Genomic DNA, 18,289 nt, shown 5'->3' with positions numbered 1-18,289 from the left:
CTACCTGGTAACTTATTTATTATTGGTGGGCCAATTTGTTCTAGAAGGATGGGTTTCTACATCTATACCTTTACCAAAATGAAGGAGAATGCCAAGTATTAAAAACAAATGAATGATGCCAACTTCAGCTGATCCGTGAACATTTTCTAAACCCTTGTCGTACATTTTTGTTACATACATCTCACTGGAAAGATAGCATTTATCATTTCAAGTTAAGATTAGGAAGAATGGGGTGCCTGGGGTGGTTCAGTCCGTTGGGCGTCTGACATCAGCTCATAGTTTGTAGGTTCAAGCCCCACGTCAGGCTCTGTGCTGACAGCTCAGAGCCTGGAGTCTGCTTCGGATTCTGTGTCTCTCTCTCAGTCTGCCCCTCCCCCACTCATGCTATCTCTCTCTCTCTCTCTCTCTCTCTCTCTCAAAAATGAATAAACATTAAAAATTTTTTAAAAAGAAAGATTAGGAAGAACGAAGCATATTCCAGTTATTCCATGTGCAGTTCACACGTGCGGTTTGGGCACATGGCTCCCAGTTTCTTTGTTTATAAAATAAGGAATGTGACGGTGTAATCTCTAAGACCCTTTCTTGCTCTTGTAGACTAAGTTACCTTTCACCCTACAATGATTTTCTCAGAGATTGATAAAGGAAGAAACCCTGCTAACAGTTTTGTATGGCTTTTACGCATCACACCAGCCTGTTTCTGAAGTCATGAGGTGAGGTGTGGTATGAGGAGAAGAGCCATGAACTAGTCTTTAATTTGGGAACTAAACCTTTTGTTGATAACCTGTGTGATTCTGGGCTGGTTGCCGAACCTCTCTGGACCTTTGTATCATCCCATGCTTGAGGATATTGGACGAGATGATCTCTAAGGGCCATTTCCAAGTCAAAATTGAAGTTGTCCTGTTTTCGATGAAATTTCATACCATTATAAAACCAGGCAAAATGTTTGCAGTGAGACTTGTAAGAAATAAAGTCAGCTGGCGATCCAAGGAGTTCAGTGTAGTATTTTCTGACTTTATAGACAGTTTCTACATATTCCTTCCCAGTATAGTGGGTGTTTATTCCTTGTGTACTCACTGTTCTTCTATACCCTTTGTTTGAAGGAACAGATGTAGGATGTGGCCAACTTCTATCTGCACCACTAGACATTCCCTCTTCTCCTATGGGAACTCCTTGTCCCGGTTGACCAGACCCCTTCCAGTGTGGCACAGGGGGCATAGGGCACTGCCGTCTGAGCAGAGCATCCCTTCATCCACAAAGCAAGCTGAGCTACTACTTGGGTTGTGAAACTTTTTTTTTTTAATGCCAGGTAAACTGGGTGCTAGCTAACCTCATGGACACCTTTTTTTTTTTTTTTTTTTTGTAAATGTTTATTTTTGAGAGAGGGAGAGACAGAATGAGGAGGGGAAGGACAGACAGAGAGAGGGAGACACAGAATCTGAACCAGGTTCCAGGCTCCAAGTTGTCAGCACAGAGCCCGACTCGGGGCTTGAACTCACAAATTGTGAGATCATAACCTGAGCCAAAGTCGGATGCTTAACGGGCTGAGCCAGTCACCCAGATGCCCCTCAAGGACACCTTTTGAGCTTCCATTTACTGTGATGGGTCTGAATAAGTGTGGTGGTGGTTGAACAGCCCAGAAGTTTGGCCTGCGTTTTTCTGGTTTTGCCATGTTTAGTTAGCCTTACCCACACGTATTAATCTCCTTGAAGTGTGGTGTTCCCTTTACAAACTAAAGTAGCATTATTCTTAAAGTTAATGGAAAGATCCTAGTTTTCAGTGATCATTAAAAGATTGAAAGCAGCCATCTCAGTTTGGAATTAAAGGGGGCGGGACCGTGAGGAGGGACACCCATGGCAAAGCCACCGGCTTGCAGTGTTAGCAATAGTGGCACAGTTAGTGACACGCCAAGAGCGAGGAGGGGTCTACAGACGCCTCCAGCACCTTCAACGCCACGCGTGTTTCAAGGTCAGCCTCTGTGTAGGGCTGCTGCCGGCTGTCAGACCTTCCTGATGTGCTGTTTCTTTTGCAGGTACGTGTAAAGTGCATTTTCCTGATCCAAACAAGCTCCACTGCTTTCAGCTAACTGTAACCCCAGGTAATGTTCTTCCACACTTAAGTGTCACAGTGATTTTCAAACAGCAAAGTTTCAAGGCTGCCCAGATCTATGATATTTGGCTTGATTTGCCTCTGACTTTTTGAAAGTTAAGACAGTAATGACCTCATGCCGCACGAAGAGAAGATACGTGCCTTGTAGTCAAATAAAGCAGGATAAAGGGAGTCTGTAGCATTCAGTGGGAACTCCAGAAGTGAAGTACAGACTGACGGCCGGAGCGCAGGCCACAGAGGCAGTTGGTGCGCTGTGAAGACTGTGAGCTTTGACATCCTGATTGGTGCTCCTGTCTCGTGGCTGTGTGATCAGGGTTCGGGTTGCTTAATCACCTCCCTGCCCCAGCCTGCCCAGCTAGAAAGTGAGCATCAAGGAGGACCTCTCTCACGGGACAGTTACGAGGGTTAAATGGAAATAGTGGGCGTGAAGCGTTCCAGCCCAGGGTCTGGCTCAGGGGAGGGAGCAGATTACCGGCTGTCTGTGTTAGGGCTGATAAGAGTCTAAGCTCCAGGTGCTCCAGGATGGTAACGTACTCCTCCTCGGTCAGACTGCGCAGTAAGAAGGAGGACTCTGTTTCCTCATTGCCGTGTGGCTCTAAGCATCGCAGATTCCAACCCGGCACAGCCCACCAGTGCTGACGTCGGGCAGTGGGTGCTGTGCTGTGACCAGTCGGTGCTCCTGTGGGGTGGGTGGGGAAGGGAGCGTTGTGGAGGAAATGGAAGGTGTTCTTTTATTTAGGGGATGGAAAGGGAGTGAGAAACTGAGAATGATGCGTCACTAGCCAATTAGAAAGTCGAAGAAAATACAGAATTCCAGTGGACGATAATGACCCTACAAATAAGACCTGGCAGTTATCTCCCTGCGGGTAGGATGGATTATTTTCTGTTGAAGATGTTTTATAATAACGGGAAACCTCATTTTCAAAACGTGCTTGAAAACTTAAAAATTCGTTGAATCCCTTTGGTGGTTCTACAAACATCGCTGGACATGGGTGTAAACTCTATCTGATACCATTTCCTCTAAGACAGCACTAGGGGTGATAACCCGAGCACAGGCTTCTACATGCCTGACATTGAGAGATAACCGGAGCTCAGGACTTGAAACTAGGAAACGATGACAATTATAACCACTCTGGCTGCCTTCATAAAGCACATACTGCACATTGTGCTGTTTTTAGCAAGGGCTGTTGACTCAAGGTCACCATTCCGGAAGTCATTTTCTATCATTGTTAAGTAATGCAGTGTTTTCAGAAATTCTTCTGGGGATGAAGATTGGTTCTGTGTACTGAGTGGTCTCAGACGTGTGTTTGTCATAAAAACGTTTTCTTGCCTCTGCCTTTGTCGGGCATTTTCAGTGGTTGGCAGGCATTCCGTTGCTCTGCACACCACCGAGGCGTGGGCTCTGTGGTCCTCCCCGGCCGCTCAGAGACCTTTGTTGAGTTTGTCGGGCTTGTCATCATCTGACACGAGTGGGTTTGTGTCAAGTCCAGCCTCTGAATAAGAGTTTCTCTTTTTTTCTTTGTCTTTTTTTAACCGCATTTTTTTAATGGAATCACATGGATGTTATGATTATCGAGATTGTGTACGTGACACCATCTTTGATGTTCTTACTGTTCTCAAAAGTGGAGCACAGTTAACAGTTGTTACGGTTCGGTCTTCACCTTTCCATCAGATTCAAGAGTAACTTGTGTTTTGATGCCTGTAACTACTTAGTACCTTAGCATTTATATTTTTATTTTTTATTTTTTTAATTTTTTTTAACGTTTATTTATTTCTGAGACACAGAGAGACAGAGCATGAACGGGGGAGGGTCAGAGAGAGGGAGACACAGAATCTGAAACAGGCTCCAGGTTCTGAGCTGTCAGCACAGAGCCCGACGCGGGGCTTGAACCCACAGACCGCGAGATCATGACCTGAGCCGAAGTCGGCCGCTTAACCGACTGAGCCACCCAGGCGCCCCAGTACCTTAGCATTTATATTTGTAATAAGTGTACATTAGGGACACGATTATCGCACTGAGCTGTCTGCTCAGCATGCCCTTCTGATGCTGTCTGTGTGCCCTTATTTTGTGGTGTTAGTGAGTCCGAAAGCTGCCGTGGTTCCTGCCCTTTGTTATTAAGAAACATGGCAGAGATCTGTCAACCCTAAAAATTTGTCTAACGTCATGGTATTAAAACAATTTCTTGGAGTCATGCTCCTCTTAGTATTGGGAAGAAATTGTATAACTATGCCTGAGTGAGAAAGTTTTCACCGTGTTTGAAGCACATGGTCTTGAACTCGCCTCATTGGCAGCCAGTAGTCTGAAAACGCAATAAGGTAGAAAGTCTGGATACTTGGGTGGTCAGGGTGGGAGAACTGCATCTGCGTTTGAAGCGCAAATCTCCTTTTTATCTGGCTCCTGGCAAGAAAGTTCTGTTCATACTAGGTAACGTGTTCGTAGTTTTGTTTTTCGAACATCCCTCGTGCTTGGGAGTAAATGTACTCTTCTGAGGAAAGACGGAAATGTATTTTGGTGATAGAGGAAAACTGAACTTAAGGGGGAGAAAGGTGTCCGTCAACTCACAAAATAAGAAAAAATACTAGTAAGTGAAATGAGACGAAACAAAGCAAACACTAAAGACTTGCCGAAATGCTCCCTGGAGTCTTCTGTGAAGTTGGAGGCACAGTTTGAAAAACTGGGTCAGGTCGTAGTTGCCCCACTGACTTGCACGGGTCCCCTCGGCCTGCCTGCTCCACTGTGACGTGGAGCTTTTAGGCAGAGGGGAACATGGACTTAAATAACAATTTTTTTAAGTTTAGTTTTTACTTTTTTTTTTTTTTTTTAAGTTTATTTATTTATTTTGAGAGAGAGAGCTCGGGAGGGACAGAGACAGAGAGAGAGAGAACCCAAAGCAGGCTTCATTTTCAGCGCAGAACCCGATGTGGGGCTCGAACTCACGAACTATGGGATCATGACCTGAGCCAAAACCAAGAGTCGGACACTTAAACTAACTGACTGAGCCACCCAGGCACCCCAGTTTTTACTTTATAAAGAAATTTTACTGAGGTATAAAATGACGAACAATAAAATGTACTAATTTGGACTGTTCAGCTTTACTAAGTTTTGAAAAAATGTATATACCTGTATAACCACAAGCCCAGTAAAGATACTTTTGGTATTTCCAAAATTCTCTTCTGCCCCTGCAGTCAACTCCTTGCCCCTGGCTACCCATCCAAAGTTCCTTTCTGATTTCTGTTACCGTAAATGACTTTTGCCAGTTCTTGAATTTCATATAAATGGAATCTTACATGTGTACTCAACTTTTTTAAGAATTTATTTTCTGAAGGAGTTGTACTGCTATATACTGACCAGCAATGACTGAGAAGTTCCAGTTGTTCTACATACTTATCAGTATTTGAGTATGAATAGTATCTCATTGTGGTTTTAATTTGCATTTCCCCAGTGCTGGGATTTTGATTGAGATGGATCAGTTTTGCACGCAATGGCATCATAGCAGTGTTGAGTCTTCCCGAGCTTGAGCAGAGTCGTGTAAATCTGCTTTACTTTCTCTTCGGCAGTATTTGGTAGTTTTCAGTGTATAGGCCTTGCAAATACTTTGTTAAATATAATACCAAGTATTTCATGTTTTTTAAGCTGTTATAAGTGGAATTTTTTAAACTTTTTTTTAAATATAATACCAAGTATTTCATGTTTTTTAAGCTTTTGTAAATGGTATTTTTGAAATTTCCATTTTCCTTGTTGCTAATTATATGAAAATACAATTGATTTTTTAACACGTTGATCCTGTGTCCTATTATCTTGCTAAATTCACCTATTAAATTCCAGTAGCTTCTTAATATATTCTTAGGATTTTTACACCCATGATCATTGCATCTGTGAAGAAGGACGTTTTTACTTCTCTTTTTACGAGTGTGTATGCCTTCAGTTTCTTTTTCTTTTGCACTGGCTGTAACCTCCAGTACAGTTGTGAAAGAGGTAGTGAGAGCATAGGTCTTTGCCCTGTTCCTGATCCTAAGGGAAAGTGCTCATTATTCATTGAATATGATTTTATCTGTCCTTTATCAGGTTAAAGAGTTCCCTTTTTTTCCTGTCTGCTGAGAGTTTTTATCGTGTGTTGAATTCTTTCTAATGCTTTTTCTGCATCATTTGAGATGATCATATGATTTTTTTCCTTTATTTTGTAAATATAGTAAATTCCACTTACTGATTTTTGAATGTTAAACCAACGTTATATTCCTGTGGTAAATGCCACTTGGTCGTTGTATGTTATCTGTTTTTTGTTTGTTTTTTACATTGCTGGATGAAATTTGTTAATATTTTGATACAGAATCTTATGTCAATATTCATAAGGAATGTTGGTTTGTAGTTTTCTTTTGTGATTTTTTTTTTTTTTTTTTTTTTGGTCTGGTTTTGGCATCAGCAATGCTAGCCTAGTAGAATAACTGAAGAAGTGTTCCCTCTTGTTTTCTGAGAGCTTGCATAGGATTGGTATTATTTATTCCTTAAATATTTGACAGAATTCCACATTTAAGTAGTCTGGACTTAGAGTTGTCTTTCTGGAAAGTTTTTACTTATGAATTCAAAAATAGACACAGGGTTATTCATCTACTGTGTTTCTTAAGTCAGCTTTAGTGATTTTTTTCCTTCTAAGGAATTTGTCTCTTTCACCTAAAGAATTATTGATCTAAAAGTTGTTCAGAATATTCTCTTACTCTACTGTTGTATGTAAGATCTGTATTGATGTCCCCTTTTTCATTCCTGATATTGGTAATTTCGGTCTTCTTTTTTTTTTTTTTTTTCTTGATCATGTTAGCTTGAGGTTTATCCAGTTGATCTTTGCAAAGAACTCATTTTTGTTTTTCTCAGTTGTTTGTCCGTTTCATTGATTTCTGCTCTTATCTTTATTATTTCCTTCCTTTTATAGTGAGTTTAATTTGCTTTTCTTTTTCTGCCTAAGGTGGAAACTTAGATCGTTGATTAAAAAAATTTTTTACGCAATATTGGTTGAGGTGTAGGTTACATTCTTAACCTAATATTTTTGAGTGTCAGCCATGTTGTTTTTAATCAGTATTGTATCTTTTTTTGATGAGTTGTATTTTATCCTGTGAGTGTATACCAGTTTATCTGTTCACCAGTTGATAAGCCTTTGTGTCTTTTCCACTTCGGACCTATTATGCGTGAAGCTGCTGTCAAACCTTCTCATGTAGGTCTTTGCCAGCATGTTTTTATTCCCCCTGGTGACGGAATTACTGGGTTATGTGCTCAGAGTAAATTTACTTTATTAGACACTGCTATCTTGTTTTCCAAAGTGTAAGTACTGTTTTTCAGTCCTGCTAGCAGTGAATGAGAATTCCGGTTCCCTCACAGTCTTGCGGACATCTTGGCAGTCTTTTCAATTTCAGCCATTATCGTGGGTGTGTGTCTCCTTGTGACCTTTACTTGCATCTCTTCCTGTGTTTGTTTGCTGTTTGTGTATCTTCTTTGTTGAAGTGTCTATTCAAATATTTTTCCCATTTATAAATTGGGTTGCTTGTCCTATTATCGAATTGTAAGGTTTATATAACTGGATATAAGTTCTTTATTAAATACGTGGGGGGTTTTAACATAATAACATTTTTTTTTATTAGTGTTACATATATATAAATTCTGATTAGGGAATTCTATAGCTGCATTGTAAATCTTGTGTATTACTGTGTATGTTCACCTAAATTGGTTTCTAAATGTATTAATTGTTAGATCCGTGTTTACTTAATTTGAACATTTAATTTATAAAAACACCCTAATTGGTACATGACAATAAAAGTGTAGCTTACATTAAGTCATAAAATTTTAACTGATATATCTGTTAGCCGTATTAATGTCTGGTTAGTGGTGCATTCTTAGCTTTGTTTCAGAACTTTGGACTTAGAAAAGTTTCTAAATGTGAAATAAAGTAAGATCCCAATTTCTGAAAAAAGAAATATGTTTGGTTAGCCTGAAAGATGGGTTTGTTTCCACTCGTGAACATTTTGGAACGTTTCAGCAATCATGGAGATTTAAACACATATGGGCGTAGAGCACAGCACTGATGCAGGCCTTGGCTTGACCTGCTCTGCAGTCTTATAGAACTTCAGGTGGTGGTCACAGCTACTATGTCAAGGTTTCAGACCCGGAGCATGTACTCCCTGGTTCTTTCTAGTTTGATTTTTAATTTTAATATGGAGATAACCATTATGAGGGACAGATTGGAAGAGGAACAGACTTTTTCCTAGCGAAGTCTTTTCTTTCCAATAACCCTAGAAATACAGGTGGCAGTTCTTCTCTTTACATGTAAGAGAAATGTGATGTGAGCTCTTAAGACTGTCAGTTTTCTGTCCTAGCATCAGCTAATCTTTGTTAGAACATTCGCTGCTCTTTTCTTGGCTCCTTCCAAGAGCTCTGTTGACATGATGCTTCCTTGCGTACCATCACACTGAGTAAGTGACTTGTCTGATAAAACTCTGTTCTTATAGTAGCTTATGCCCCCTGCCTTTCACATGACTCCGAGGCACATTTCTTTCCTGGGACGCTCAAGTTTCCTGGAGTGACTGTGAAGTTAAATATCTGATTTCCCGTTTTTAAAACTGCTCATTACCATGCTTAAAACCTATTCTGATGGTCAGTAGTAAAAACATATATAATGTGTATAAAGCTGTTTAGATGTTGAACTTTTTGGCATTGTAAAAATTGCCAGCACACTTGGTTTCCTGACCCACCGCTTAGTGCCTTTTATGTGGCATAGGTTTTTTCTTTATCTTTTGCAGAAATCATGTTTAGTGAGGTCTAATTGACGGACAGTTCACTGTTCTGGGGTGTTCCCTGCATCTGGACGGTGTGTCACCATCAGTATAATCGAGATAGAGAATGTTTCCGTCACCTCAAAAAGGTCCCCCAGCCTCTGGCGGTCATTGTTCCTGTCGTTGTGCCTTTTCCAGAATGCCATGTAAATGGACCAAAACAGCATGGAGCATTTTGTCTGTGGGTGTTCTCGTTTAGCACAGTGCTTTCGAGATGCATCCATTTGGTTGTGTGTATTATCATTTCCACTGGCCATCACTGAATTTGAAGATGGGGCAAGAGCCACCAGAAAGGAACGCAGCAGCCCTGCCCGCTGTCTGATCGTAGCCCCACGCTGCCTGTTTGGGACTTCGGATCTACCGAAGATAGTAAATTTGTGTTGTTTAAGCCACTGAGCTCGTGGTGATGAATTCTAGTAACAGTTCTAACCAGTACAAATAGCTGTGCTTTCTGTGTCCTAGAGATCGAAGAAATACAAAGATCTCGTGGGTTTTTTTTCCAAGTATTTTTTAGCTTTACGTTTCACAGTTTGGTCTGTGACTTAGTTCTTTTTTTATGTGGGGCAAGAGAAGGATCTTGTTTCCCCTCCCCCCGCCATCCCTCCAGAGTGAAGGGGGAAGTGCTCCCTTCTGTTTCCTGGGACTGTGGATGAAGAGTTAGTATCGGTTCTGTACTCAGTGGTAGAATCTGCCAGGGAAGCTACCTAGCTCTGGAAGGTTGTGTTTTGTTTTTGTGGTAACATTTTAAGGATGAATACACTTTCTCTAGTAGATAGAGTAATTGGTGTCTTTCTTAAGGTTGTCCACATTTTCAAGTTTAGTGGTATAATGTTGTTCTTAATATCTTGTCCTATAAAGTTCTGTGGAGTCTCCTTGAACTCCTATTAGTGAAAGTGTGTTTTCTTTTTTTCTTGATCAGGCTAGCTAGAGGATTATCGATTTTATCAGTCTCTGCAAAGAACCAGCTTTTGGGTTTATTGATTTTCCTCTACCATTTTTTGTTTTCTGATCCTATCTTTATTACCTTCCTTCAGCTTGTTTTCAGCTTAATTTGGCTTTTTTTCCCCCAGTTCTTCAGGTGGAGGCTTAGACAGATAGTAGGATATTTCCATTTCCCTACCCAGCCTGCCTTTTACGGTTGTCCTGTCTCCTTTATGTACTCTGTGACCCAGCCTTCCATATCCTGTTTTCTTTTATCTGTTTCCCAGCGTAGTCACCACTCCTTCCTTAGGTCTGAATTTCCATCTGTTACTTTTCCTTCTGCCTGAAGAACATCCTGGATGTTCTGGATTTGTCTGTAGTACAGCCCCCCGGTGACGAGTTCATTATTGTAGAGACCTCATTCTGCTGCCTCCTGATTTGTATTCTTTCTTATAAGTAGTCAGTGCTCATTCTTTGTTCCGCTTTATGGGTGCATTTTAGTCTCTGGTTGCTTTTAAGACCGTCTCTTTATCACGTTTTTAGCAGTCTGTCTGTGATGTTCTTTGATGTGATTATTGACCTTACCTGGGCTTACTGAGCTTTCTAGATCTGTAGCTTTGGTTTTTGTCAAACTCACAAATAATTTGACCGTTTCTTTAAATATTTTTTCTATAACTCCTGCCTGGGACCCCAATGGTCTATATTAATATCTCTTACATATATATTACCTCCACACGTAAATTAGCCTCCATCGGGTCCCAGGGTGCTCACTTTTCTTTAGCAGCTGACTTCGTGTTTGTCTGCAGCTCCCGCGTGGCTCCCGACCCCATGTCACCGCCAAGTACCCGCCCACCTCCCCGGCTTGGCCCCACAGCGGGCTCGTGGCAGTCCTGGCTGCGGCTCTGTGCCCAGTCCGCCCTCCTCGTGGACATTGCGTCTTTGTCTTCCCCGCCCCCACCTGCCCTCAGATCCCAGGGAGACAGCCTGGCCGGAAATGGCTCTGCCACCCGCCAGCTGTGGGGCTATGGCCAGGACAGTTTCTTACTTCACAGGCCTCAGTTTCTTCTCTGAAGGGGTGATGATGTGCCTGTCCCACCGCAGTGGTGGAGACAGGGTGAGCGAATACGTGCATGAGCCCAGGTGACCGTGTGCGGTGCGTGCTCCACGTGTCGGTATGCTTAGGGTTGTGGTTGTCATCCCGATTTTGAGGGTGTACCTAACGGCACATCCCCCAAGCCTCCCCTGAACAGTCCAGCCCACAGGAGCCTTCCCTGAGATGAGCCGGCTTCACGCACGCTGCGTCTCACGGTCCGACCGCGGATGTGTCTTCAGGTACTTCCGCGTTGGCCTGGGCACGCTGGGCGCCATCCCAGGCGTGAGGCAGATCCCGCCCTGGGCCACTGTTCGCGCGGCCCTCCGGCTCACAGTGGCTTTTATGTATTTGAAGGGCTGTGAAAAAGCCAACAAAACAGCATATGCGACAGAGACCTGTGTCCCAAAGCCTGAAGCGTATTTACAGGAGTTTGCTGACCCCAGTCTACAAGCTCATCTTGGCAAGGACGCTGTTTTTGCTGACTTTTAAGCTTGAAATTTACATAATTTCCAGTGTGTTGTAAATATTGACATTTAAAGATAAAAGTATTATATTGCTCTTTAAAATGTTTCCAGTAGAATCTAAATAGCATGGATACGCCCACCATCATGCATTTTTGTAGAAATATGAATAAGCTCTAGTTCAGTGGTTGGAAAATGCTCATTGCTGCCTTTTCTCCTCTCACTCATATTTTTCTTCCACTCGTCCTATAGGATTGTATCCTAATGTGAACATTTTTCTGCCAAGTACTTTGTCACCTTGTCCTACTACTCTGTAAATACACGCGCGTGCACACACACACACACATCCATATGTATGTGTAGAAGTTATTTAAAAAGTTTTTCTAACCGGAAGACTCTTCGGTCTTAAGCATTTTGTTCTGAACAGTTGTTAGTCATTGTTCTTACCAACTCCTGGTTCCTGCTTTTCCTCCTCGGTGCTGGCTGCCCCTCCTGTCTCTTCTCCCAGACCCCTCTAGGTGTGGGGGCACCTAAGGCTTTGTCCCGTCCTTGGACCTTCATAGCTCATGAAATGTGAGTGCTTCCGTATACTGAACGGTTCCCACCCTGCCCTCATCCAGCCCCGACCTCCCCCACACTGCAGAATCGTCTGCTGGTGATCAACGCCTCTGTTTGAATGTTGACAGGAAATCTCAGATCGACGTGTCCGATGTTGAACTTGGTGCGGTGATGCCCCTTGCAGCCTTTTGATCTTCCCGATGGCAACTCTGCCCTTTGCGTTGCGGGGTCAGAGACCTTAGCTCTTCTTTAGCTCCTCTCTTCACCACTCCCCACCCTCATCTGTCAGCAGATCCTGGTGGTGTTCCCATCGGAGTATTTCCAAGGTCCTAACCAGCATGATCTCTCACCGGGGTTATTGTAACAGGTCGTCTCCACAGGGCCTGCAGCCCAGCCCTCCTCTGCTCAGACCCCTCTCCGGGCTCCCCGCCTGGCTCTGCATAAAAGCCAGCACTCTTACTGTGGTCTCTTTGGCCTCCGCTCCTCCTCTCCCCTGCCTCGCCTCTGGCTGCTGGAGTGCTCTCTGAACATACTCGCTGTTTTCATGGGCCTCACCCGGCTCCCCCGCCTGGAGTGTTCTTCACCCCAATGGCCTCCGTTTTCAGGCCTTTGCTCTCTCCGACCACCCTGTGTAAAATTTCAACTCCTGCTCCCTTGGCTCCTTCACCTTCTTCCGCCAGAACGTGCGCTTGTACTGGTGGGAAGGTCTCTTGCTGATGTGTCACCAGGGCCCAGAACAAGGTCTGGCACATCGTGAGCTCTCATCAGATATTTGCTGAATGAATGCCTTTAAACAGGATGTCGTAAGCTTTGATGGTTATTAAACATAAAACAGCGTTTCATCTGAAATGGATCTGAGAATGATGGAGTTACCGTTAGCATTTTTCTCTGATTTGGTTGATGAATTTGTACATGACTGTTCCTTTATGCTACAGAGAAGGAGTGCCGGTTTTCTTCCTTCATTTTGTTTTTATAGATGTAGACACTGAAGACTGCCTGATGAGAGAGGCATGGGAGGTGTTTTGTCACAGCTATGACATTCCATCCTTGGACTTCAGAATCCTGTATTTTCTTGATCTTTCTGCTGACTGTTAGATCAGGTTCCTCCCTTCATTTTGCTGAAAGCAGAGAATTGGAAGCCGTCTGACTTGGAAAAGACTTTCTGAACACAGACATCAGAGCCCCTTAGCATCACGGTTTCTGAGGCGTTCATAAAAGCCACTTTCCCAAGACCTGTCAGCTGACCATTAATCATACCTGTCTTCACTTGGAAGCATCTTGTTTTATCTGAGATTCTCAGGAAGAGTTGAGAACTTTGAGATATTGGTTTTGTTGTACCCTTACCAATGTAAAAATTTAATGCTTTGTACTTCCTCAAAAGCTGGAAGCTGCAGGTTTAGCTCATTCAATGAATAAGAAATATCTCTCCGATGCTTTAGTAGGCAGAACCAGTTCTGATTGTCAGCTCAGTCAGCAGTCAGACTCACTCTCTCTTGGGAGAAGTGTTACTTATTTCTAGGATGTGCCATCCGCCGCCTCACTTCCGAGTTTAATTGCTGGCAGTTAGGTGAGGCTTGGACCCAGTCACCTGGGCAGAAGAAGGTGCCATATGCCTGTGGCTTATTGATTCCCTGTTTGCTTGCTTCTCACAGTGATCATGTGTTCTTTTACAGTCCTCTAGGGATTGAATTCACTAAATGAAAACTTTTTAAATTTTTTGTTTTTATTTATTTTTGAGAGAGAGAGACAGAGGGTGAGCAGGAGAGGGGCAGAGAGAGAGGGAGACACAGAATCCCAAGCAGGCTCCAGGCTCTGAGCTGTCAGCACAGAGCCCGAAGTGGGGCTCGAAGTCACGAACCGTGAGATCATGACCTGAGCCGAAGTTGGATACCCAACTGACTGAGCCACCCAGGTGTGCCCCAAAGCCTCTAAGTGAAATTTTAATCCATGCTGCCATCAGACTCCACAAGATGTCTGAATTCAAGACATTCCAATATGAACTGGGATGTCTTCTTTATAACACCATACTTTGCCCTTAACAGAACTGGGTGTCAGATGGGGAAAGCACAACCCTGCCACGTGCCTCCATTTCCTGTGACCTTTGTCCACTGGGATGTTTGTGCCTTGGGGCAGTGCATCATGGTAAGAAGAGAGCTGAGAAGTCAACCTTCTGCTTATAGTGGGAACAGCTATGAGAAGGGAGAGGGAAGGAGTGGCCGGTGGGAGTCTGACCTCGTGAGACTGTCAGGCAGCTTTCTTTTAGGGAATGCACCCGGACACTGGCCACCTAGAAGTGGGTTCTCCTGGAGCTGTTTGTGCCCACATACCCCTCGGCCAGTCTCCTCCCAGGAATACCCCTAACCTGGCTGAAAGTCAGTGGCATACGGTTCCTCTCCTTGTAACCCTGAGGGGCGAGGATAGGCCGGCCCAGTGAGCTGGGTGCCAGGAACTTTCCTGCTGCGTTTCACTGTTGTACTCGAGCTGTTGTCCAGTTATCTGAGAAGCAGGAGGTTTTCAGTCGCGGCAGCCTAACACAGTGACGCAGTGGGCCGTCCCAGACTTGGATGTGGCACACGCTGGGTTACGGACGCTGTACACGAACACCGTGCCTGCTGGTCCAGAGCTGCGCGGCCTTTCTCAGTCTCCACCCTGCAAGGCGCCAGCTTGGGAGCCGGACCCGCGAGGTGGGTCAGCAAGAAGTCTTCACTGGGGCCTTCGCCGAGAAAATCACAGGAAATAAGAGATGCTCTTAAGTGTGCTTCCTCTCCGTACAGTCTGCTTGCTCCCCAGCTGCTTTTTAAGTAGGACATGGCGTTTCTAGGCAAATTCAATAAATAAATAGAGTGGCTCGGGTCCCAAAGCTGTGTATGTCCTTAGACGAGACAAGGAGTGCTGCCTCAGCAGCAGATCATTCTCCTGACACAGACAAAAACTAGAACTCTCCGCTTCCTGTGTGCCTTCAACCAGTTCAGAGATGATAAATTGTAGTAATTATTAAATGAGAGCTTGGCTAGGACAGAGGAGTATGGTAAAATCAAACCCGCATTAGACCAAAGCACAGTTTCTTTGGAACTGGTTGGCAGCCTTGTTGAAACTATATAATCGTGAAGTGGAAGGCCAACTAGATAAAAACCACAGTGTGGCAGGACGCGGTGGCTGGAGCACAGCCTGGAGGAGCGAGAACAGGCGAGAGCAGACGCGGCGCTGCACCGGGAGCCGGGGCGACAGCACGCACAGCGCCCGCCGCACCGCGTGCAGAGCCCAGCGCCAGACCCCCCTGCCGCGGCGGGCGCCCGGTGACACAGGAGCCTCGCAGCCGCAGAGCCTCTGGTGGGCATGGCTGTGCTCTCATGACTCCATACCTGCGATGCCCCTTGTTTGCAGAGTTCTTGTATCTGGAGGGAAAATTTTTCCCCCCAAACAGTCTTTTCTAAAGACTCTCGGTGCTGTCAGTCACTGATCCAGGGGTACCAGGGAGGGCTAGAAATAGCCGTATCAGATGAGTGGGGAAGGGTAGAATAATCTAGGCCGTGTGATGGTCGAGGCTACAATGAGGAAGAACATGCTGCCTCGTTCCTGTGAGTGAGCGGGCTGCAAAGTACATGAAACCGTAAGATCGCTGTGAGAAAGTAGGGAAATCAGATGTTTCTGTCATCTGGGTTGGGAAAGATCTTGGTAAGCACAGGACCAAAGACAAACCACAGAAAGACGGGCTTCAGGGTGAGAAGTAGTTGAACCACAAAGTCAGTGACAAACCAGCAGACTAAGAAACACTGTAAAAATACAAAAGGCAGAGGTTGATCTTCCTAAGAGCTCTTCTATATTGGTAGTTAAAAGATGAATACTTCGGTGATAAAAGGACAGTTAAAGAACATGAGTCATTCGGTTCTTGCTTTAAAAATGACCCATAATATGAAATAAATTTCAGCCTCACTGCTTTTCAGATGAATGTAAAACAGAAATACGGTCTTTCTCCTCTGTCACACTGGCAAAGAATGAAAACATTGGGGTCTGTAAATGTTGACACAGTCTCGGAAAATTGTTGTAGTGATGATCTGTTTGACACTAACAACTCTGTGTTAAATATTTTATGTAAGCAGCTGAGGGAAGCAATAATATGTAGTATTGTTGATTTGTTCATAGTGATAAATATTTAGGGGAAAGTTGAACTTTCTTATTAAAGATGGTGTTAATTTTGCCAGATTGTGAAGTTCAGAGTAACTGAAAACCCCGGTGCGTTTCCGGCTTGGAGCGCAGGCGTGAGCGCCCTCTGCTGGCAGCAGCACGAGTAGCGCCCACAATTCACCCGCAGGCCAGGCTCGCCTGGGGTGGGTGGACTCTTAGCAGAAGCAGAGGCGGCTGGCGCAGTTGCAACTGTGCTGTGGGGTCTGTGACCTGGTGCCACCCTGCCTCCACACGTCCTCCTGCATGCCCACCGGTGCCCTCCAGCCCCGTTCCAGGGGCCGCGCTCTGTTCAGAGGGCTGCACCGAGCACTCAGCCAGTCGCCTCGCAAGTGTTGACTGTGCACGCTCGCTGGGGCAGGGGCTTGTGTGGTTCACTGCCTGTCCCCAGGGCCTGGAGCACCCCTCGGACCTGACACTCTCATGGGGCAGCCAGCCGCAAAGAGATGACCTTGCAGCTTACCCAGGATGGTTACCTGTCATGAGATGTGTTTGAAGGGGGCACACCGGTGCTGTGATGCCGAGTGGGACGGGGCCAAGGTGAGAACAGGGCTACCCGGGCCGGCTCTGGGCGACTGAGGGATGCCAGCGCCTCCCCTGAGCGCACATGGCCGGCGAGGAGACAGACAGCAGGCAGGGTCGCGGGGAGCCGATTTAAGTTCATCATCAGGGCAGGGGCAGGATTTGGTGACGTGAGGAAGGAATCTTGCAGTCTTGTTTTTTAACTCTTAATTCTCTGTTTTTGCCGTATCCTAACATAGTGTTTGCTTTCTGTTAACTTTTTTTTTTTAATTTAAAGGATTTTTTGTTTTGTTTTGTGTTTTTGATAGATGAGGGTTACTACCAGGGTGGAAAATTTCAGTTTGAAACTGAAGTTCCTGATGCGTACAACATGGTGGTGAGTAGCCTGCGTTTGAGCCGTTGTTTCCCCTTTGCGTGGCTGGGTGGCCGTCCCGGGGCCCAGCACACCCCCACTGCATTGGGTCCCCCCAGTCCTGGGACTGAGTACAAAATGGCCAATATTTCTGGTTGGTGTTACTCGTCAGCAGGATTTAGAGCCTTAGGGGGAGATTCATTTCTCAACAAGTACTTGGGACTACTGTGTGCCAGGCAGCCTGCACTGGGACCTCCGCTGTGCCTAGGCTGGCACCTTCCCTGGGAGCTGCCTGTATGGTTCATGGAAATCCTATCTGTTACATTCTAGCACTGAAGAGGAAGGCATTTTATTTAAAACCGTAGTTCTGTTCACGGTATGGCACCAAAACCCTCGAAGTGTAGAAAACATGTACTTAAGAATTTCAGAAAAGAAGAATGCCTTATAGGTTTAAACCATAATTTATACCCATAGCTACATGTTAATCTCTCAAAGACCCACCCTAGGTAATATTCACACCAAATGCTGTCACATTCTATCTTTATCAGTTAGGAAGGTGAGACAAAGTAGAAAGTTACCATAGCGTGAGAAAAGCAGTGAATAGCAGACAACAGAGCTATCGAGCAGGGACAGGAAACTAATTTACGTGAATTCAGAGAAGGAAAGGAGAGGGTCATTTTGGGAAAGTGGTCGGGCCATTTGAGCTTTAAGGAGGAACAGGATTGGACTTGTCCTGACTTGGGTTGGCCCATAACCAGGGGAGGGTGGTGTTGAGGTGACGTCGAACTTTCTGGAACTGTGTTGACAGGTACAGAAATGAGAATTAGCAGCCTGCGTGCGGTGGATTGACCAAGTCGACCTGAAGGAACAATCAGGGTTGGGGAGTGAGCAACTCAGATGTGAGGGTTGTTGAGCGTTTTCACTTTGGCCTGAGAAACTAGTGACAGTTGGGAACATCTTCACAACTTTGTATTTATATGTATGTGTGTAAACATCCCCCTGATGCTTCCTAGCCCTCTCTAGGCTTATCAAATAGGAAAGAAAAATCCACTGGTAAAATTAAGCCCCTTGTTAACCTGAGGCTGCGGATACTGGGGACACCACGTGTCCAGTCACTTTACCTGCAGTGACTCCGTGTTGTCTGACAAGTGGGATTAGGCTCCCCTGCCCTGGGCCCTGGGCCCTGGCCCCACCAATGGGGTGCAGTCCAGGGGCTGTCACACTTTTTTGTGTGAAGCCAAACCTTTACCTTTACGGGGCTACGACATTGAAATTTCT

At 44.9% G+C, this 18,289-nt stretch overlaps 1 protein-coding gene across 4 annotated transcripts in view; it reads left to right on the top strand.

The window, feature by feature from the left end:
• UBE2F (ubiquitin conjugating enzyme E2 F (putative)) overlaps positions 1-18,289 on the top strand; it is a 49,152-nt gene that overhangs the window by 12,879 nt on the left and 17,984 nt on the right. For 3 of the 4 annotated variants that reach the window (XR_005783179.1, XM_040450503.1, XM_040450502.1), the window contains 2 exons: positions 2,030-2,095; positions 16,968-17,035. Coding sequence is in view for 3 of the 4 variants with exons in the window: in XM_040450503.1 (XP_040306437.1) it covers positions 2,030-2,095; positions 16,968-17,035 (134 nt within the window). In the remaining variant the exon portion in view is untranslated. The remainder of the gene's footprint in view (positions 1-2,029; positions 2,096-16,967; positions 17,036-18,289) is intronic. The other variant, XM_040450504.1, reaches the window with a different exon arrangement.

The sequence above is a fragment of the Herpailurus yagouaroundi genome, unplaced genomic scaffold, assembly GCF_014898765.1.
Source record: "Herpailurus yagouaroundi ecotype Mexico unplaced genomic scaffold, PumYag 202, whole genome shotgun sequence".
NCBI classification, from domain to species: Eukaryota; Metazoa; Chordata; class Mammalia; order Carnivora; family Felidae; genus Herpailurus; species Herpailurus yagouaroundi.
Note: the sequence above shows the minus strand (reverse complement) of the source record. Positions and strands in the feature narration are given on the sequence as shown.